Source organism: Struthio camelus, chromosome 35 (genome assembly GCF_040807025.1).
Source record: "Struthio camelus isolate bStrCam1 chromosome 35, bStrCam1.hap1, whole genome shotgun sequence".
Classification (NCBI taxonomy): domain Eukaryota; kingdom Metazoa; phylum Chordata; class Aves; order Struthioniformes; family Struthionidae; genus Struthio; species Struthio camelus.
Genome location: NC_090976.1, coordinates 1,108,007 through 1,128,178, shown reverse-complemented (window position 1 = coordinate 1,128,178; position 20,172 = coordinate 1,108,007). Strand labels below are relative to the sequence as shown.

The following is a 20,172-nucleotide window of genomic DNA, read 5'->3' as shown; positions in this document are numbered from 1 at the left end:
TACCCCTGGGGGTACTGTCACCCCCAGGGGCGGTTGTTACCCTGGGGGTACTGTCACCCCCCAGGGATGGTTGTTACCCCAGGGGGTACTGATACCCCGGGGGCAGTTGTTACCCTGGGGGTACTGTCACCCCAGGGACGGTTGTTACCCCAGGGGGTACCGATACTCCGGGGGCAGTTGTTACCCAGGGGGGCACCTGGGGGTACTGTCACCCCAGGGACGGTTGTTACCCCAGGGGTACCGACACGCCGGGGTACCGTGGCCCCCCGGGGGCGCAGCGCCCGCTGGCCCCGTCCCCCCGGCCGGCGCTCGCTGTAGATTTTCCAGGTTCTAGATTAAAAACTTTCCAGAAAGATCCGTCGCCTCCCTGGCTCCGCGCGGGCCCGGGGCTCCCTCCGGCCCGGCCCGGCGCCCCAGCGCTCGCAGCCGCCTCTAGTAAAATACCTTTATTGCAAACGCGTCCGGGGCGGCCCGCCCCCCCCCGCCCGGTACCGCCCCCCCCGCCCGGTACCGCTGCCCCCCCGGGGCCGCCGCCCCCCCGGTACCGCTGCCCCCCCGGGGCCGCGCGGCCCCCGGCCCAGCAGCAGGCGGGGGCGGGGCCGGAACCCGGCGCGCGCAGAGGGGCGGGGCCGGAACCCGGCGAGCTCAGAGAGGGGCGGGGCCGGAACCCGGCGCGCGCAGAGGGGCGGGGCTGGAACCCGGCGCGCGCAGAGAGGGGGCGCGGCCAGAGCCTATCGCGCGCACAGAGGGGCGGGGCCAGAACCCGGCGCGCGCAGAGGGGCGGGGCCGGAACCCGGCGAGCTCAAAGAGGGGCGGGGCCGGAACCCGGCGCGCGCAGAGGGGCGGGGCTGGAACTCGGCGAGCTCAGAGAGGGGCGGGGCCGGAACCCGGCGCGCGCAGAGGGGCGGGGCTGGAACCCGGCGAGCTCAGAGAGGGGCGGGGCCGGAACCCGGCGAGCTCAGAGAGGGGCGGGGCTGGAACTCGGCGAGCTCAGAGAGGGGCGGGGCCGGAACCCGGCGCGCGCAGAGGGGCGGGGCCGGAACCCGGCGCGCGCAGAGAGGGGGCGCGGCCAGAGCCTATCGCGCGCAGAGAGGGGCGGGGCTGGAACCCGGCGCGCGCAGAGAGGGGGCGCGGCCAGAGCCTATCGCGCGCAGAGAGGGGCGGGGCTAGAGCCCGGCGACGGTCAGGGAGGGGCGGGGGCGGCGGGCGCGGGGGCGGGGCCGGGCGCGGGGGGGCGGGGCCGGGCGGCGGCGGCGGGGGCGGGGCGGATGAGCGGCGGCGGCGGCGGGTTGAGCGGCGGCCGCGGCGGCAGGACGCGGCCCTGCTGCAGCGGTGGCGGCGGCCGCGGCAGCACCGGGGCGGCCGGCAGCGCCGGGCGCAGCAGCGGCGGGGGCTGCGGCGGCCGCGAGGGGGTCGCCGCCGGGGGGGCCGCTGCCGCCGGGGCCGGGCGCGACACTGCCGTGATCTGCACCTGTGGGCGAGAGGCGGCGTCAGGGACCGGACCGGGACCGGGACCAGGACCGGGACGGGGAGCGAGACTGGGACCAGGACGGAGACCAGGGCTGGGAGACCAGGGCTGAGACTGGGACCAGTACTGGGACTGGGTTGGGGACCAGGGCTGGAACTGGGACTGGGACGGGGGCCTGGGCTGGGAGTGAGACCAGGGCTGGGCTGGGACGGGGGCCTGGGCTGGGACTGGGACCAGGGCTGGGACTGGGACCAGGGCTGGGACGGGGGCCTGGGCTGGGAGTGAGACCAGGGCTGGGACTGGGACCAGTACTGGGCTGGGACTGGGACCAGTACTGGGCTAGGACTGGGACGGGGCCAGGGCTGGGAGGAGAAGCAGGACCTGGACAGGACTGGGACTGGGGCCAGGGCTGAGGCTGGGACCAGGACCGGGGCCAGAAGCGCTCACCTCCTCCTCCTCCTCCTCCTCCTCCTCCTCCTGCTGCGGCTGCGGCGGCGGGGGGGGCTGGCGGGGGGCGGCGGGGGGCGGCGGGGAGGCGCGGGGCGGCGGGGGGCCTCCGCGCTCGGCCTCCCACTCCCGCAGCACCTGGTCGAGGTTGAAGCGGCGCCGGTAGCTGACGAAGAAGGTCTTGACCTGGGCCAGCGTCTTGTTGCCGATGACGCCGGCCACGGCCTGGAAGTCGCGGCCGTAGCGGCGGATGGCTGCGGGGCGGCGCGGCGTGAGCGGGGCCGGGCCGGGGGGCCGCGCCGCCCCCCGCCTCGCCCCGCACTCACCCTGCACCGCCAGCAGCTGCTCGTCCGTGGTCCAGCGGGAGTTGAACTTGCCGTTGCCCTGCGGGGAGGGGGGCGGTGAGGGGGGGGCGGCGGGGTGGGGGGGGCGCGGGCCCGTCCCCGACGTCCCTCACGCACCTCGGGCGGCCGCAGCGCCTCGATGCCGCCGTCCAGGGCTTGCTTGAGGCTGCTGTTGATCTGCTTGATGCACTGCACCTAGGGGGAGGCGGGCGTCACCGGGGCCAGTGGGGGTCACCGGGGCCGGCAGGGGGGTCACCGGGGCCGGCAGGGGGGTCACCGGGGCTGGCAGGGGGGTCACCGGGGCTGGCAGGGGGGTCACCGGGGCCAGTGGGGCATTGCTAGGGCCAGCTGCAGGGTCAAGGTGGCCAGCGGGGGGGTCATTGGGGCCGGGGGGGGTCATTGGGGCCGGGGGGGGGTCACCAGGGCCGGCAGGGGGGTCACCGGGGCTGGCAGGGGGGTCACCGGGGCCAGTGGGGCATTGCTAGGGCCAGCTGCAGGGTCAAGGTGGCCAGCGGGGGGGTCATTGGGGCCGGGGGGGGTCATTGGGGCCGGGGGGGGGTCACCAGGGCCGGCAGGGGGGTCACCGGGGCTGGCAGGGGGGTCACCGGGGCCAGTGGGGCATTGCTAGGGCCAGCTGCAGGGTCAAGGTGGCCAGCGGGGGCGTCACCGGGGCCGGGGGGGGTCACCGGGGCCGGCAGGGGGGTCACCGGGGCCAGTGGGGCATTGCTAGGGCCAGCTGCAGGGTCAAGGTGGCCAGCGGGGGCGTCACCGGGGCCAGCAGGAGGGTCATTGGGGCCGGTGAGTTGTCACTGGGGCTGCTGGGGGGGGGTCACCATGGCCAGTGGGGTGTCACCATGAGTAGCGGGGCGTCACTGTGGCCAGCAGAGTGTCACCGTGGCTAGTGAGGTGTCACCATGAGTAGCGGGGCATCACCGCGGCCAGCGGGGCGTCACCGTGGCTAGCAGGGTGTCACCGTGGCCAGCGGGGTGTCACCACAGCCAGGAGCAGGCTGTCACCGCGGCCAGCGGTGTGTCACCGTGACCAGCAGCGGGACGTCACCGCGGCCAGCAGCGGGGTGGCGGCGGGGGGTTACCTGTCGCTTGAGGGAGACGAGCTGGCAGTCGAGCTGGCGCAGGGCCAGCGTGCCCAGGTCGGGGTTGGCGGAGAGGCCGGCGACGTCCTCGCGGCTCAGGTGCATGCCCTTGGGCGGCCGCCGGCGCTGCCGCAGCGCGTGGTGCCGGTACTGCGAGAGCTGCGCCTCCTTGCGCCCCGCCGCCGCCGCCCCGCCGCCGCCGCCGCCGGGCCCCGCGCGCCCGCCCGCCGCCGCCTTGGGGTAGCTGGGCTGCGGGGGCGGCGGGCGTGGGGTGAGCGGCGGCGGCGGTGGGACCCCCCCCCCGCCCCGCTCCAGCCCCTCACCTCCTTCCTGGGCTCGGGGGCGTCGAACTCGCCCTCGCTGGCGCCGCGGCCCTCCTCGGCCTCGTCGTTGCTGGGGGGCGGCGGGGTGAGCGCGGGGGGCGGCGGGGCGCCCCCCCGGCCCCCCCCGGCCCCGCGCCCCCCGCGCTCACCTGTCCTCGCGCTCCTTCTTGCCCAGCAGGCGCCGGGCCTGGCGGTCCATGACGCTGGTGCGGCTCCGCGTCTTCTTCCACGAGTAGTAGTACTTGACCAGGCTGGGGATCAGCTTGTCGGGCAGCTGCGGGCGGCGGCGGGGGGTGTCGGGGCCGGGCCGGCGGCGGGGGGGGCGCAGGGGACACAGCCCCCCCCCCTGGAGTGGGGGGGACGTGGGAGGTGCCAGCCCTAGACGTGGGGGCCCGTGGGATGTGCCATGCTGGGAATGGGGGGCACGTGGGACCTGCCAGCCCTAGATGTGTGGGGTGGGGGGGTGCATGGGACGTACCACCCCCGGGGGGGGCACGTGGGACCTGCCAGCCCTAGATGTGGGGGGGGGTGCATGGGACGTACCACCCCCGGGGGGGGCACGTGGGACCTGCCAGCCCTAGATGTGTGGGGGGGGGGGTGCATGGGACGTACCACCCCCGGGGGGGGCACGTGGGACCTGCCAGCCCTAGATGTGGGGGGGGGGTGTGTGCATGGGACGTACCACCCTGGGAATTGCGGGGGGCGCATGGGATGTACCACCCCCAGATTGGGGGGGGGCGCAGGGAGGTGCCGGGTGTCATCCCGGGGGTGTCTGGTGGCAGGTGCCACTGCTGGGGGCGCGCGGGGGGAGGCCCACCCGCAGGTGGGGGGGGCAGTGGGGGGGTACCACCTGTGGGGGGATGTGGGGGAGCTCAGGATGCACCAGCTGGTGGGGGGGGTGCAGTGGCATGTGCCAGCTGTGGGAGGGGGCATGTTGGCACCTACCATTGCCTAGCTGGTGGGGGGGGGGTCACAGGGTGGCATGTACCATCTCCTAGCTGGGGGGGTCATGCACCATGGTGGGTGGGGGGGGGGTCATATTTTGGCACGTACCATCTCCTAGCTGGGGGGGGTCACAGGGTGGCACGTACCATCTCCCAGGTGTGTGGGAGGAGGGGCTCACGGGGTGGCACGTACCATCTTATAGATGGGGGGGTCACAGGGTGGCAGGTACCATCTCCTAGCTGGGGGGGGCCGAGGTGGCACGTACCATCTCCTAGCTGGGGGGGGTCACAGGACGGCCATACCAGCTGGCTCCGCGGGGCCCCCCCGGCAGGCGGTGGCACCATCTGCCCACGGCCGCAGGGAGAGGCCCAGCGGCGGCAGGTACCATCTGCCCGGGGGGGGGGGCAGCGGTAGGTACCGTCTGTCCGGGGTGACCGGAGGGGACGAGGACCGATGCCATCTGCGGGGTTTTGGGGGCACGGGGAGGGAGCGCTGGCAGACATGGGAGGGCGAACCCCCCCGGGCGCAGCTCCGCTGGTGGGAGGGTGGGCGACGGGCACCGCGCGCGGGGCCCAGGTGTCCGGGGGGGCCTATCCGGCGCTGGCGGGCACCTACCATCTGCTGGATGCGAGCGAAGCTCTTGCCGTGGAAGCTGAACGCTTGCTCGAAAAGCACCTTGTCCTCCACCGTCCACTCGTCCGGGAAGGGCGTGAAGTTGGCCAGGTCGGCCAGCGACTTCTCCACGTCGTGCTTGTGCCAGAGCAGCATGCCCAGCGCCTGCGGGGCGGGGGGCAGCGGGCCGGCGGGTGAGGGGGCCGGCGCGGGCCGGGGACCCGGCCTGGGGTGGGGTGGGGGGCGCCCAGGGCCGGCCGCCGTACCTGCTCGATGTTGTAGCCGTGCTTGTCCTTGGCCATCGCGATGTACTTGTCGACTGCAGGGCGAGAAAGACGGCGTCAGGGTGGGCCGGGGTCGTCCGTCCCCCCCCGTCCCCCCCCGTCCCCCCCCCGCCGACCGCAGCCGCGACCCCGGCGGCGGGTGCTCACGTTTGGCGTCGGACACGCAGTGGTTGGGCGACCACACCAGCATCCCCTTCAGCTCCTTGTTGCTGTAGCGCGCGGGGCTCTCTGGGGCGAGACGGTGGGGTGAGCGCGGCGGCCGGGTTCGGGGGGGGGGTCTCGCCGCCCAGACCACCCCCCCACACACAAGTCCCACCGCCCCGGCCGTACCTGGTTTGCACTCGGGGATCACGGCCTGGTAGTCGGCGCCCACCCGGATCATGCTGTCTGCGAGGGGAGAGAGCGGGGGGCGCGTCGGCGCGGCGGGGGGGCGGCGGGGCATGGGGACGCCCCCCCCCCCCGCCCCAGCCCCGGCCCCCAACCGGCCGCCGGCGGCGGTGACAGCCGCGGGGACGGGGCGCCCCGAGTCGCGGTGCACGCGTGTGTGTGTCCCCCCCCTGCAACCGCCTCCCCGGGGGCCACCGATCGCCTGGGTCCCGGCGGGGCAGGAGGAGGAGGAGGAGGAGGAGGAGGCAGACAAAGCCGGGAGGCAGCACACACGCGGGCTCAGGGGACAATGGGGCTGGAGCGCCGGCCCCGGCTCTTTGTTCGGCTGCGGGTCGCGCCCCCCCCCCCCCCCAACCCGCCGCCGCGCCCCGCACACGCGTGTCCGGCGCGCGGGTGGGTGCCCCCCGCTCCGCTCGTCACGCGTGTGACGAGCGCGACACCCCCCCCCCCGCCGCCAGCCTCCGCCGGGTTCGCGCGCGTGGCCGGCGGCACGCGTGTGGCGGCCCGGCGTGTCGCCCCCCCCCCCACTCCGCGGCGCACACACGTGTGCGAGGCGTGTGGGCGAGGCGCGGCGCGCGTGCGTTCGGGCGGGCCGGGACACGCGTGCCGGGCGGGCGGCGTGCCGGGCGCCCACGCGTGCCGCGGCCCCGGCCCACTCACCGCGCGCCTGCTCGTCCTCGCTGGTCTCCTCCTCCGAGTTGGGCTGGTGGCTGCCGTTGGGGGCCGCCGATTTCGCTCGGCTCCTGGACAGGATCCCGGAGGCCGGCCCGGATCTGTCCGTGGCCGACGGCATTTCGCCGGGCCGCTGCCCCCCCTGCCCGCCGCCGCCCCCCCCCACCTCGCCGTGGGGCCGGGACCCCCCCGGGCCGGGCTCAGCCCCGCCGGTCCCACGCTGCCGCCCGCTCCCCCATGCCGAACTTGGCGCCCGGCTCCCCTCGGAGCTGGGGTGGGGGGGACGGGGGGGGGGACGGTGCCGCTCCCACGCCGCCGGGCGGACGGACGGATGGACGGACGCCCCCCCCCCTTGTCCTTCAGCTGAGACCCCCCCCCCAAAAAAAAAAAAAAAAAACCCAAAATGCTGAAAATGACCCAAACGGCCCGGACGGGTCCAAAACAAAAGGCCGGGGGGGGGGGGGCGGGCAGGGGGCAGCCGGCCGGCGACGCGGCGGCACCGCACACAATGAGCGGCGGCGGCGGCTCCTGCCGCTCGCCCGGCGCTAAAGTAGTTCCAGCTCCCCCGGCCTCAGCACCGGCCCCCCCGCCGTACCCCTCCGCCGGCCCCCGGCCAGCCGCGCGGGGCGCCCACCCCGCCGGGGGGGCGGCGAGGGACCCCGGCCCCGGCCGGCCCGCCGGCCCCCACCCCCCCGGGCGCCCTGCCGGCCGCGCCGAGCCGCGAGGGGCCGTGGGATCCCGCGCGGGGCCGGGCGAAGCCATGAGGGGACGTGCAGACCCCGCACGGGGCGTGCAAATCCCGCACGGGGCCGTGCAAACCCACATGGGGCCGTGCAAATCCCGCACGGGGCGTGCAAATCCCGCACGGGGCCGTGCAAACCCACACGGGGCCGTGCAAATCCCGCACGGGGCGTGCAAATCCCGCACGGGGCCGTGCAAACCCACACGGGGCCGTGCAAATCCCGCATGGGGTCATGCAAATCCTGCACGGGGCATGCAAATCCCTCATGGGGCCGTGCAAATCCCGCACGGGGCCGTGCAAACCCACACGGGGCCGTGCAAAGCCATGAAGGGACGTGCAAGTCCCACACGGGGCCGTGCAAACCCACACGGGGCCGTGCAAATCCCGCACGGGGCGTGCAAATCCCACACGGGGCCGTGCAAACCCACACGGGGCCGTGCAAAGCCATGAAGGGACGTGCAAATCCCACACGGGGCGTGCAAATCCCGCACAGGGCCGTGCAAACCCACACGGGGCCGTGCAAAGCCATGATGATCCATGCAGACCCCACACGGGGCGTGCAAATCCCGCACGGGGCCATGCAAATCCCGCATGGGGGCGTGCAAAGCCATGAAGGGACGTGCAAGTCCCACACGGGGCCGTGCAAATCCCATATGGGTCCGTGCAAAGCCATGATGATCCATGCAGACCCCACACGGGGCGTGCAAACACACACGGGTCCGTGGAAATCCCGCACGGGGCCGTGCAAACCCACACAGGTCTGTGCAAACACACACGGGTCCGTGGAAATCCCGCACGGGGCCGTGCAAACCCACACAGGTCTGTGCAAATCCACACGGGTCCGTGCAAATCCACACGGGGCCGTGCAAATCCACACGGGGCCGTGCGAAGCCATGAAGGTCCGTGCAAAACCGCACGGGTCCGTGCAAACCCACGTGGGTCCGTGCGAGCCCCGCACGGGTCGGTGCCAAACCTGCGTGTGTCCGTGCGAGACGCCGCGCGCACCTGCGGCCAGTGCCGGGGCGGGGGGGCGGGCGGGTTGGGTCGCGGTGCACACGGGTCGTGCGGCGCACATGGGACACGGCGCACACGGGTCGCGGCGCACACGGGTCACGGTGCACATGGGTCGTGCGGCGCACATGGGACACGGCGCACATGGGACACGGCGCACACGGGTCGCGGTGCACACGGGTCGCGGTGCACACGGGTCGTGCGGCGCACATGGGACACGGCGCACACGGGTCGCGGTGCACACGGGTCGTGCGGTGCACATGGGACACGGCGCACACGGGTCGCGGCGCACACGGGTCGTGCGGCGCACATGGGACACGGCGCACACGGGTCGCGGTGCACACGGCTCATGGCGCACACGGGGCGCGGCGCACACGGGTTGTGCGGCGCACACGGGTCACGGTGCACACGAGTCGTGGTGCACACGGCTCATGGCGCACACGTGTCGCGGTGCACGCGTGTCGCGCGCGCCCCAGGACAGGGAGGCGGCGGGGCCGTGCGAGGCGCCGTGTGAGGCGCCGGGCTGCTGTTCCCCTGCGAACGCTTTCCGTGGGCGGCCCCACGCCAGTGGGGCGGGGGGGGTTCACGCACACGCGTGTGCCACACGTGTGCATGCACACGCGTGTGCGGCGCCGTCCCCTCCCCGTCTCCCGGCGCTGCCCGGAGCCGAACAAAGAGCCGGGGGGGGGGGGGCAGATGCCATCTGCCCGGCATTGTGCGCGCACAAAGGCGCCGCCGCCGCCGTGGGGCCGCCGTGGGGCCGGGGGGGTCCGTGCCCCCCAACGCGCACACAGCCCGCGGGGTGGGGGGGGAGCAGGGGGGCGCGCACACGCGTGTGCTCGGCCGCGGTGTCGTCGGGGGCACGTGTGTGTGAGCAGGACACTCTCCTTGGCCAGCCGTGGGGCTGCCCCCCGCCTGCCCCCTCTCCCGGCGCACACGCGTGTGGGGCAGGGGGACACGCGTGTGCGAGGGGATGCGCTCCCCCGCGGCCGTGGGGCTGCCCCCCGCCTGCCCCCTCTCCCGGCACACACGCGTGTGGGGCAGGGGGACACGCGTGTGCGAGGGGATGCGCTCCCCCGCGGCCGTGGGGCTGCCCCCCGCCTGCCCCCTCTCCCGGCACACACGCGTGTGGGGCAGGGGGACACGCGTGTGCGAGGGGATGCGCTCCCCCGCGGCCGTGGGGCTGCCCCCCGCCTGCCCCCTCTCCCGGCGCACACGCGTGTGGGGCAGGGGGACACCCGTGTGCGAGGGGATGCGCTCCCCCGCGGCCGTGGGGCTGCCCCCCGCCTGCCCCCTCTCCCGGCGCACACGCGTGTGGGGCAGGGGGACACGCGTGTGCGAGGGGATGCGCTCCCCCGCGGCCGTGGGGCTGCCCCCCGCCTGCCCCGCTCCCGGCGCACATGCGTGTGGGGCTCACCGCTGCGTCGGTCTCCGCGGCGTCGCGCCCGGCGCTGTGGGGAGATGGGGGGCAGGCGGGGCTGGGGGCTATGGGGCTGGACCTGGGGCAGTGGGTCAGGCTGTGGGGCAGAGGGGCGGGCAGTGGGGCAGCTGTAGGGCAGCCGTGGGGCAGCAATGGGGCAGCAATGGGGCTGTCATGGGGCAGGAATGGGGCAGCCGTGGGGCAGGAATGGGGCTGTCATGAGGCAGGAATGGGGCAGCAATGGGGCAGGAATGGGGCTGTCATGAGGCAGGAATGGGGCAGCCGTGGGGCAGCTGTGGGGCAGGAATGGGGCAGCCGTGGGGCTGTCATGGGGCAGCCGTGGGGCAGGAATGGGGCTGTCATGAGGCAGCTGTAGGGCATCTGTGGGGCAGCCGTGGGGCGGCGTGGGGCAGGAATGGGGCTGCCGTGGGGCAGCTGTGGGGCAGCCGTGGGGCAGCCGTGGGGCTGTCATGGGGCAGCTGTAGGGCAGCCGTAGGGCAGGAATGGGGCAGCAATGGGGCAGCTATAGGGCAGCCATGGGGCAGGAATGGGGCAGCTGTGGGGCAGGAATGGGGCAGCCGTGGGGCAGGAATGGGGCAGCAATGGGGCAGCCGTGGGGCAGGAATGGGGCAGGAATGGGGCAGCTGTGGGGCAGGAATGGGGCAGCCGTGGGGCAGCTGTGGGGCAGGAATGGGGCAGCTGTGGGGCAGCCGTGGGGCAGCTGTGGGGCAGGAATGGAGCAGCTGTGGGGCAGGAATGGGGCAGCTGTGGGGCAGCCGTGGGGCAGGAATGGGGCAGCGGTGGGGCAGCTGTGGGGCAGGAATGGGGCAGCCGTGGGGCAGCCGTAGGGCAGCTGTGGGGCAGGAATGGGGCAGGAATGGGGCAGGAATGGGGCAGCCGTAGGGCAGCCATGGGGCAGCTGTGGGGCAGCCGTGGGGCAGCTGTGGGGCAGGAATGGAGCAGCTGTGGGGCAGCCGTGGGGCAGCCGTGGGGCAGCTGTGGGGCAGGAATGGAGCAGCTGTGGGGCAGCTGTGGGGCAGCCGTGGGGCAGCTGTGGGGCAGGAATGGAGCAGCTGTGGGGCAGCCGTGGGGCAGCTGTGGGGAGACCGCGCAGCAGCCCCTCAGAGCGCGGGGCGGGGCCGCCCGCTCTCCCGCCCTCAGCCCTCCCGGCCAATCAGCGCCCAGCCGCCTTCGCGCCCAGCGGCGCCGCCACGCGCCCGACCGTTGGCGCCGCCGGCCGGCGCGCGCCGCACCGCCCTCCCCCTCCCACCCACCCGCTCACCCACCCCGCCGCCCGCCAAACCCACCGCGGCGCATGCGCGGAGGCGGAGCCGAGGCGGCCCCGCCTCCCCGCCCTCCCCTCCCCGCGGCTGCGCGCGCGGCGGCGCTCCCCCCGCCCACCCGGCGCGCAGGCGCAGTGGCGCGCTGGGCGGCCGGAGGCTCGCGCTCGTCGCGCTCCTCCCCCCCCCCCTATATATAGGGCGCGCTCCCGCGGGCGCCCTCAGTCCCCCCGCGCCCCCGCCCCGCCGCCGCCATGGGGGTGAGTGGGGCCGCGCCGCGGGGGGGGGACCGGGCCGTCCTGAGGGGAAGGGGGGAGGAGCGGCGTGGGGGTAGGCCGCTGGTGGGGGGGGGCTGTTTGGGGGGGGGGAGGCTGAGGAGACGGGTCGGGGTGGGGGGGCCGTGGGGGGAGTTTAGGGGGCCCGGGGGTGCCCGAAGCGTTGGGACTGGGGGCTGTGGGGAGAATTTGAGGGATTTGTGGGGGGAGGGCTGGGGCTGGGGGGGAGTTGAGGGCTCGTGGGGGGAGGGCTGGGATTGGGAGCTATGGGGGAGTTTAGAGGTCCTGGGGGGGGGGTCTGTTGGGGGAGGACTGGGACTGGGGCCTAATGGGGCAGTTGAGGGGTCCTGGGGGGGTCTATGGCAGGAGGGCTGGGACTGGGGGCTAATAGGGGAGTTTAGGGGTCCTGGGGGGAGTCTGTGGGGGGAGAGTTGGGATTGGGGGGGTGTGGGGTGAGTTGAGGGGTCCTGGGGGGGGCATAGGGCAAGGCTTGGTATTTGGGACCCTGTGGGGAGAGTTTATGGGGGCTTGAGAAGGAAAGAATGGGTATTTGGGGTGCTCTGGGGAGAGTTTGGAGGTCTGGGGGGGCCTTTAGGGGTCGAAGGGGGGCTTTGGGGCACATGTGAGGAATGTGGGAATTTGGGATGCTGTGGGGAGAATTTGGAGGTCCTGGGGGGCACCTTTGGGGGTCTAGATTGGAAATGTGGGAATCTGGATGCCTGAAGAGTGGTTGGGGGCTTGTTGGGGGGAGGACAGGAATTTTGGGTGCTCCAGGGAGCATTTGGAGGTCTGAGGGGTTTTGGGAGTGTCTGGGGGGAAGGATGGCGATTTGGGGTGCTCCAGGGCGATTTGGAGGTTCAAGAGGGGGATTGGGGGTCTGTGGAGGACAGCGGGATCAGGGGAACCCTGCGCGGGCCTGAGAGGAGTCAGCGGTGGTGGGGAAGAGAGAGAAATTTGGGGCTTGTGATGGGGGATGCAGCTCTGTGGGGCGAGAGCGGGGGTCAGGGTGGACGTAGGGAAAGGCGGTGGCTGAGGGGTGCTGCCGGGGGTCAGTGTGAAGTTTCGGGGCCGAAAGGGAGGCACTTGAGGCATCGAGCAGGAAGAGGCCGTCCGGAGGGCGCCGGGGTCATGCCGGGACAGCGCGGGTGGGAGCCGGGACGAGGAGCTGCCGGCCGCGGAGGCGTTTGCTGGGAGAACCGGGGGGACCCGCCGGGATGCCGAGGGGCGCTGGGGTGATGCGGGGACAGCCGGCGTTTTGGAGACGGGAGAACCGGCCCTCACGGGAGGAGGACGACGGCAGGAGGTGCTCGAGAGGGATCCTCCTGGAGGAGGGAAGCGAACCGCCAAAAAAAAGGGGCACGGCGGGGGGCAAAGCGAGCGCCCTGCGGCCCTGAGGGAACGCAGGCAGGAGTTCCCAGCGCGGGATCCGGGAGGAGGGTCTGCTCCCCGCCGCCGAGGCGCTCGGCACGGCGCGAGCTTTGCTGCGACCGGACGGAGCCCAAACCGGGAGCCGGGCTGGTGAAGACGTTGCCCTGCGGCGCCGGGCGTGAGCCCCAGGGGAGACTTTTGGGGCAGTCGAGACGGTTGCTCTTTGCGCCGCGCCGGGGCCGGTGTCCGGGACCGGCTTCACTGGAGTTGTGGCACGGCGGTGAGCGAGGAAAAAGCGATGCTCCAAATGCGTTCCTGAGCCAAAAGCACTTTAATTTCCCCATCCCGGGCGACTGACCGCACGGCAGCGAGGGCGGCTTTGCCTTCGCAGAGAGGCTCGCCCCATCCCGTTCCCAACCAGGGACGTGTCAGCGGTATTTGTGAGCGTTTCTCCTGCGACATCGTGGTTTCTTGGGGTTTTTTACCCTTGGTTTTAGGCAAGGTGATGCTGAGGAATTCACGTTGCCCTGCGAATCCCAAGTTGCTCCTCGCTGCAGCGTGCCTCCGGATCCAGACCCTGTTTGCAGGCACGCGCCGCCCTCTGCTCCCTGCCGCCGAAACCTCTTAAAATCAATTTAAGAAGCCTGCCAGAATCTTTGATTTTTCCCCTGGCCTTCCCTGCTCGCAGTGGCACGGCAGGCCTAAAAATGAACTGCCGAACTACCAGATTGGTGGGAGAGCTTTCCGCACTGGGCTCTGCCGGTCGCCGCGCGCTTCAGGGCGTCCTGAGCCTGAAACCCGGGATCTGCTTCCGGATCGGAGAGTCCGCGGCAGGTTTGCGTCTCTGCTTTGGTGAGGAAAAAGTCCTGGCTGTCGCCATCCTGCCTTGCTGTTAAACCTCCTCGTCGAGAGGCCGGAGTGCAAATAAGCCGTTTCCCCCAAACCGTCAACTGAGGAAGGAGAGCAAGCAGGGAGGCTCGGTGCTGCCGTTCCCGTTCTGAGGAGAAACGGGAGCTGCTGCCGGACACCATCTCCCTCGCGCGCTCGTCGAAGATGCGTCTTCGTGTTGGGCGAAAGAGCGTTTCCGAGAGCGCAGGCCGAGCGGCCGCGGCGCGCCCGCCGAGCCGCAGCGCCAGCGTCCGCCGGGGTTTGGGCACGCTCGGCGAGGAGCCGTGGCGGAGGCGGCCAGCTGGCAGCCCGGGCGCTGGCCCCTGTCCCCGGCGCATCCCGCGCGGCTCGGAGTGCCTCGGCCCGTCCGGACGCTTCCCTGGGAGTAAAAGCCACTCCGTGAGCCCGGCGCGTTCAACCGCTGCATTACACCCGCCCCGCTGGCTGCGGGAAACCCCTGGAGCCCGCCCGCTCCCTCGCTGCCGCTCGAATCCGCCTCGGTTCCCTCTGGGAAGAGCCGGCGGCCGTGACGGCAGGGAGCTCCCGGAGCGCGGCCGCGCCGGGGGGGCGCGGGGTCAGCCTTCCCGCTGCGCTTGCCCCGCAGCCCGGCGTCTGCGCCAGCCCCGTCTCCGCGGAGCGGCTGTCCCGACGTGAACTGCGCTGGCTTAGTATGTGGGGTTTTTTTTAACGCTCCCGCCTGTCGGAGCTCCGCGGCGAGCGACCGGCCGGCGGTTTGGAGGCCGGGTGTTGCTGCGACGGTTCCTTGGCGACTGGCGCTTTTCTCCCAGGCTTGCCCCAAGCGAACCGCGTGCGGGTGCCCCTCGGGCCGCGGCGCGTCCTATCCGCGTCTCGCCCAGCGAGAGCAACCTTCCTGCCCGACCGTTTGTGGATGCCGCTTGCTTTTTTTAATAAAAAACGTAAAATAGCTGCGTTGACGACTTTCTCTCCGGCCCCAAACGCGCCTTCTGCTGTTGACCTGCTTTGACTAGGAATAGCTATAAAACGGCCGAGTTTCTGCGTCCGCTTGCCGGCGAGGGATATCCCGGCTGCTTTGGTCACCGCGTTCGGCGCGCCGCGGGGCTGCTGGGATGGAGAGGGTGCTGCGGAAAAGCCCTCGGCACTTCCTTTAACCCCCCCACCCCCCCATCCTCTTTTTTTCCCAGAGAAAATCAAGTAAAGCCAAGGAGAAGAAACAGAAGCGCCTGGAGGAGCGGGCTGCCATGGACGCCGTCTGCGCCAAGGTGGAGGCGGCTAACAAAGTGAGTGCCGCTAGCCGTGAAAGGCGCCCGCTGGCCCCGGGGCTGCCTCGCCCACGCGGGGATAACGGAAAGGAAAACGGGAAATTTGAGCCGGGAAGCCGCGCCTCTCCGCGGTGCTGCCTGCTCTCCCCGGCGGCCGCAGCCTTGCCTGCCCGTCTCCGTTCGCTGCTCGTTTTTGGGGTGTTATTTGCCTCTGTGTCTTCTCCCGGCAGCTCGAAGACCCCTTAGAAGCCTTCCCGGTGTTTAAGAAATACGACAGAAACGGGTGAGGGAGCGTTCCCGCGCCGGCCCGGCCCGGCGGCGGGGAGCCCCGTGCGCCGGGCTCGCGCCCGGAGGCGCCGCGTGGCTCAGACGCTTCGTTCCCGCCCCTCTCGCGCAGCTTGAACGTCTCCATCGAGTGCAAGCGGGTGTCGGGCTTGGACCGGGCGACCGTCGACTGGGCTTTCGAGCTAACCAAAACCAATATGCAAACCCTGTAAGTGCGGGCGCCGCGGCTCCGGAGCCTCCCGGCGCGGCCTCCCCTCCGCCTCGGCTCCCGCGCGGCACCTCTCCCGGCCCGGAGACCCCTTCCGGCTCTCCGGGCGATCCCGCGGCAGCCCCAAAACCGCCTGCAGCGGCAAGAAAACGATCCTTGCGGCCCCGCTCGCCGTTTTCAAGGGCAAGAAGGGATTTTTTTGTAACGCCCCGGGGCAGAAAATCAAGCGGTCGGCCGGCCGAGCCGGGGGGGGGGGGGGGGGGGGGACAAACGGCCTCAGGGGCCGGGCGGGCGTCTTCCCCGCAGGTACGAGCAGAGCGAGTGGGGCTGGAAGGACCGGGAGAAGCGGGAGGAGCTGACGGACGACCGCGCCTGGTACCTGCTGGCGCGGGACGACGGCGCCGGCCCCGTGGCCTTCTCGCACTTCCGCTTCGACGTCGAGTGCGGCGACGAGGTCCTCTACTGGTGGGTGCCTCGCTCCCCCCGGCAGGCCGGATCCCGGCCGGCGCGGCGGCGGCCGAGGCGCATTTGTTTGCCCCTCCTTTCCCCTCAGCTACGAAGTGCAGCTGGAGAGCAGAGTGCGGCGGAAAGGGCTGGGCAAGTTCCTCCTGCAGATCCTGCAGCTCGTGGCCAACAGGTGAGGGCGGCGGCGGCGGCGGCGGGCCGGGCGCGGGGCTGCGCGCGAGCTCAGCGCCGCTTGCTCTCCTCCTCCCAGCACGCAGATGAAGAAAGTCATGCTCACGGTATTTAAACACAATCACGGCGCCTACCAGTTCTTCAGGGAAGCGTTACAGTAAGCGCCTTCTCCAAACTCTCCTCCTTTTCCCTTTGTGTGTGTGTTGGTTCCCCCCCCCCTCCCCGTTCCTGCCTCTCTTTGCCCCCGGGACGGGAGGGAGGGCGCTCTCCGCTTCGCCGCCCCGCGGCGGGGCTGGCGCTCGCCCGCGTAACCCGCCGTCCGCCCGACTGTCTTGCAGCGCGCTGGCGACGTGGTGCGAGAGGGGGCCGGTGTAGACTTAGGATGGCGGGGAGATTTGGGTGGAGCGGTGCCAACGGCGCCGGCCGGCGGCTCGACGGCGGCCTGCAGAGGTGGGTGCGCGAGTCCCCGCGGCGCCGGCCGGCTCCGCGCCCGCCGCCGCCGCCCCCCGGGGCTGACGCCGCCGCCGCCGCCCCCCTGCCCGCAGGTTCGACGTGGACGACTCGTCGCCCAGCGTCTCGGGCTGCTGCGGCGACGACTGCTCCTACGAGATCCTCAGCCGGCGCACCAAGTTCGGCGAGGGCCAGCAGGCGCACGCCGGCGGCCACTGCGGCGGCTGCTGCCACTGAGCGCCGCCCTTCCTCCCCTCTCCTCCTCCTCCGCCGCGCCGCGGGGGCAGCTCCCGGGGAGGAAGCGGCCTCCGGCGCCTCCTCTGGGTGTTGGTTTTACTTTTTTATTTTTTATTTTGGGGTTTTTCCCCCCGTTTTTTCTCTGCCACCTCGCTGGAGTCGAAGGGATCCCACGTCCCCCCCCCCGGCCCTTTCCCCTCGGTTTTGTTTGTACGTTGCCAATAAAAACACTTTGTCAAGGCCTCGCGCTGGTGGCGCCCGCTCGGGGGGGGGGGGGGCAGGACGCCTGGGCCCCCTCCTCGCTCCCCCGAGGGGCTCCTGTGGGGTGCGAGGACTACGTTTCCCAGCAGGCCCTGCAGCTTTTGCCCCCCCCATGAAAGAGAGCTCCCAGCGTGCCCTGGGGTGGCCCCACAGTGTGTCCCAGCATGCTTTGCTTCCCCCCCCCCCCCAGCAAGGGGGAGCAGGGAGCGCTACAGGCGTGTGCTGGGACACGGGACCCGCCAGTGCAGGCGTGTGCTGGGACACGGGACCCGCCAGTGCAGGCGTGTGCTGGGACACGGGACCTGCCAGTGCAGGCGTGTGCTGGGACACGGGACCCGCCAGTGCAGGCGTGTGCGTGCAGCAGGGCCCCCCAGTGCAGGCGTGTGCTGGGACACGGGACCTGCCAGTGCAGGCGTGTGCTGGGACACGGGACCCGCCAGTGCAGGCGTGTGCGTGCAGCAGGGCCCCCCAGTGCAGGCGTGTGCTGGGACACGGGACCCGCCAGTGCAGGCGTGTGCGTGCAGCAGGGCCCGCCAGTGCAGGCGTGTGCTGGGACACAGGACCCGCCAGTGCAGGCGTGTGCGTGCAGCAGGGCCCACCAGTGCAGGCGTGTGCTGGGACACGGGACCTGCCAGTGCAGGCGTGTGCTGGGACACGGGACCCGCCAGTGCAGGCGTGTGCGTGCAGCAGGGCCCCCCAGTGCAGGTGTGTGCTGGGACACGGGACCCGCCAGTGCAGGCGTGTGCTGGGACACGGGACCCGCCAGTGCAGGTGTGTGCGTGCAGCAGGGCCCCCCAGTGCAGGCGTGTGCTGGGACACGGGACCTGCCAGTGCAGGCGTGTGCTGGGACACGGGACCCGCCAGTGCAGGCGTGTGCTGGGACACGGGACCCGCCAGTGCAGGCGTGTGCTGGGACACGGGACCCGCCAGCTCCAGGCAGGACCCACGAGCACACGGCTGGACACGGCACCCCCGGCGTGCGCGCAGGACCCACAGACACAGGCGGACACAGCTGGGTGCGGGGGACACGTGAGCAAGCTGCACGCGCAGCCACAGGCCGTGACCGGGAGACGCGGCGGGGCACGCGTGGGACACACAAACGCGGGCACGTGCCCAGCCGGACACGGGGAGGGCGCGCGAGCGCAGAGCCGCGCCACCGGGCAGGCGAGGCGTGGGGGGCGGAGGTGCGCCCGCAGCCGGGCACGGGGAGAGCGCGCGAGCGGGGCGAGGCAGCCGCACGGACGTGGGACGGGCACGCGGCGGGGGCCTGGCGGCGCGGGGGGGGGGGGGACACGCAACAACCCGCCGTGGCCACACGGAGGGCACGGGTGGGGCCGGGGTGCGCACGCCTGCACACGTATGACCGGGGTGGGGGGGGCAGGAGGGGGCGGGGCCGAGTCGAGGTGGGCGGGGCCGAGCGCGGAGGGGGCGGGGCTGAGCCAGAGGTGCCCAGAGGTGGGCGGGGCCGAGCCGAGGTGCGCAGAGGTGGGCGGGGCCGAGCGCGGAGGGGGCGGGGCTGAGCCAGAGGTGCCCAGAGGTGGGCGGGGCCGAGCGCGGAGGGGGCGGGGCCGAACCAGGGGTGCGCAGAGGTGGGCGGGGCCGAGCCGAGGTGCGCAGAGGTGGGCGGGGCCGAGCGCGGAGGGGGCGGGGCCGCGGCAAGGCGGGGGCGGGCGCGCGAGGGGGCGGGCCCTCGCCGCCCGGCCCCGCCCCTCCTTCCCTCCGCCCCCTCCCCGCCGCCGGCGGAAGTGACGCGCCAGCCGCCGCCACTTCCGCCCTGGCCGCCGCCATGCCGCTCGCCGCCCGCCTGGCCCGCGCTCTGCTGCGCCCCGCGGCCCGGCCCGGCCCGGCCCGGCGCGGCCTCGTCTCGGGGCCGCCGCAGCAGCCGCTGGGGCCCGCGGTGAGCAGCGGAGCGGGGAGGGGGGGGAGCCGGGGCCGGGGGGCGGCGGGGGCGGCGGGTGACCTTGGCGGCGGCGGCGGCGCTGACGGGGCTCTGCCCGCAGGAGACCGTCGTGGGCTTCGCCGCCATGTTCCTGAGCTGCCTGGGCCCGGCCGCCTGGGTGCTGGCGCACCTCGAGGACTACAAGAAGCGGGAGTGACCCCCCCTTCCCCCCCCCGCTCCGCCGCGACCCCCCCGCCGCTGCCGAGACCCTCTGCCGGCGCCGCACCGGCACCGAGGCCCCGGGACCAGCGCGACTCTGGAGCGGGGCTGCCGCGGGGGCACCGGCACCGCTGGGACCCCCGGACCCCCGTCAGCGCCTCTAGGACCCCCCCGGGGCCACCGAGACCCCTGTCAGCACCTCTAGGACACCACCGGGACCCCCATCAGCGCCTCTGGGACCCCCTGGACCACTGGGACCCCCATCAGCACCTCTGGGACCCCTCCCAGACCCCTGTCAGCACATCTAGGACACCACCGGGACCCCCATCAGCGCCTCTGGGACCCCCCGGACCACTGGGACCCCTGTCAGCGCTTCTGGGACCCCTCCCAGACCCCTGTCAGCACCTCTAGGACACCACCGGGACCCCCGTCAGCGCCTCTGTGACCCCCTGGGACCACTGGGACCCCCGTCAGCACCTCTGGGACCCCCCCGGACCACTGGGACCCCCGTCAGCGCCTCTAGGAACCACCGGGAACCTCATCAGCACCCAGGACCCTGTACCAGCTCTGCTGGGAACCCCACTAGACCCCTGTCAGCACCCAGGACCCCACACCGGGACCATCGGGACGCTGCTGGGACTGCTGGGACCCCCATCAGCACCCAGGACCCTGTACTGGGACCACTGGGACCCCCCCCCAAGACCACCAGAGCCCTCATCAGCACCCAGGACCCCACACTGGGATCACTGGGACCCCCCCCCTGGGACCACCAGGACCCCTGTCAGCACCCAGGACCCTGCACTGGGACTGCTGGGACCCCCCCGGGACCACCAGAGCCCCCATCAGCACCCACAGCCCTGCACTGGGACCACTGGGGTGCCGGCTCCCCCTCCCCTAATAAAGGCTGCTTGATGCTCTGTCTGTCTCTGCCTGTCTCTGCCCGGACACCGGGGTCCCTGGGGGTGATGTCACCTGGCCTCACTTTGAGGTCATTGGGTGACATCACAGCTCTGGAAAAGGGGGGGGGGGAAAGGGAGGTGCTTGGTTACCATGGTGAAGCTCAGCCCTTCTGGGGGGTGGTTGCTAGGGGATGAGGGTTGGTGCTAGGAGCAGTAGCTAGTGATGGGGGCTGTTGCTAGGGGTGGTTGCTAGGGGCTGTTGCCCACAGGGGTCGGGATGGAGAGCGGTTGCTAGGGA

The 20,172-nt window shown here is 72.8% G+C and overlaps 2 protein-coding genes across 4 annotated transcripts; one reads left to right on the top strand and one right to left on the bottom strand.

Annotated features, from left to right (window-relative positions):
* Positions 1-802: 802 nt before the first annotated feature.
* RCOR2 (REST corepressor 2) lies at positions 803-6,754 on the bottom strand. The gene is made up of 13 exons (XM_068923601.1): positions 6,564-6,754; positions 5,847-5,903; positions 5,664-5,744; positions 5,499-5,551; positions 5,236-5,397; positions 3,825-3,949; positions 3,676-3,745; positions 3,353-3,601; positions 2,377-2,454; positions 2,242-2,299; positions 1,916-2,169; positions 1,250-1,471; positions 803-910 (listed from the first exon to the last, which is right to left on the bottom strand). Exons 1-13 carry the CDS (start codon positions 6,694-6,696, stop codon positions 803-805), a joined length of 1,650 nt encoding a protein of 549 aa, XP_068779702.1. The 5' UTR covers positions 6,697-6,754.
* Positions 6,755-11,116: 4,362 nt separating this feature from the next.
* Positions 11,117-16,954, top strand: NAA40 (N-alpha-acetyltransferase 40, NatD catalytic subunit). 3 transcript variants are annotated; one of them, XR_011137143.1, is made up of 9 exons: positions 11,117-11,288; positions 14,723-14,818; positions 15,031-15,083; positions 15,198-15,293; positions 15,600-15,758; positions 15,847-15,930; positions 16,009-16,086; positions 16,268-16,379; positions 16,475-16,859. XR_011137143.1 is itself a non-coding variant. In XM_068923695.1 (8 exons), exons 1-8 carry the CDS (start codon positions 11,283-11,285, stop codon positions 16,614-16,616), a joined length of 714 nt encoding a protein of 237 aa, XP_068779796.1. In that variant the 5' UTR covers positions 11,120-11,282; the 3' UTR covers positions 16,617-16,954. The 3 variants fall into 3 exon arrangements, 2 of the variants coding, with proteins under 2 accessions (XP_068779796.1, XP_068779797.1); XM_068923695.1 differs by lacking the exon at positions 16,268-16,379 and having other exon boundaries at positions 11,120-11,288; positions 16,475-16,954; XM_068923696.1 differs by lacking the exons at positions 11,117-11,288; positions 16,268-16,379 and adding an exon at positions 14,105-14,227 and having other exon boundaries at positions 16,475-16,858.
* Positions 16,955-20,172: the final 3,218 nt, after the last annotated feature.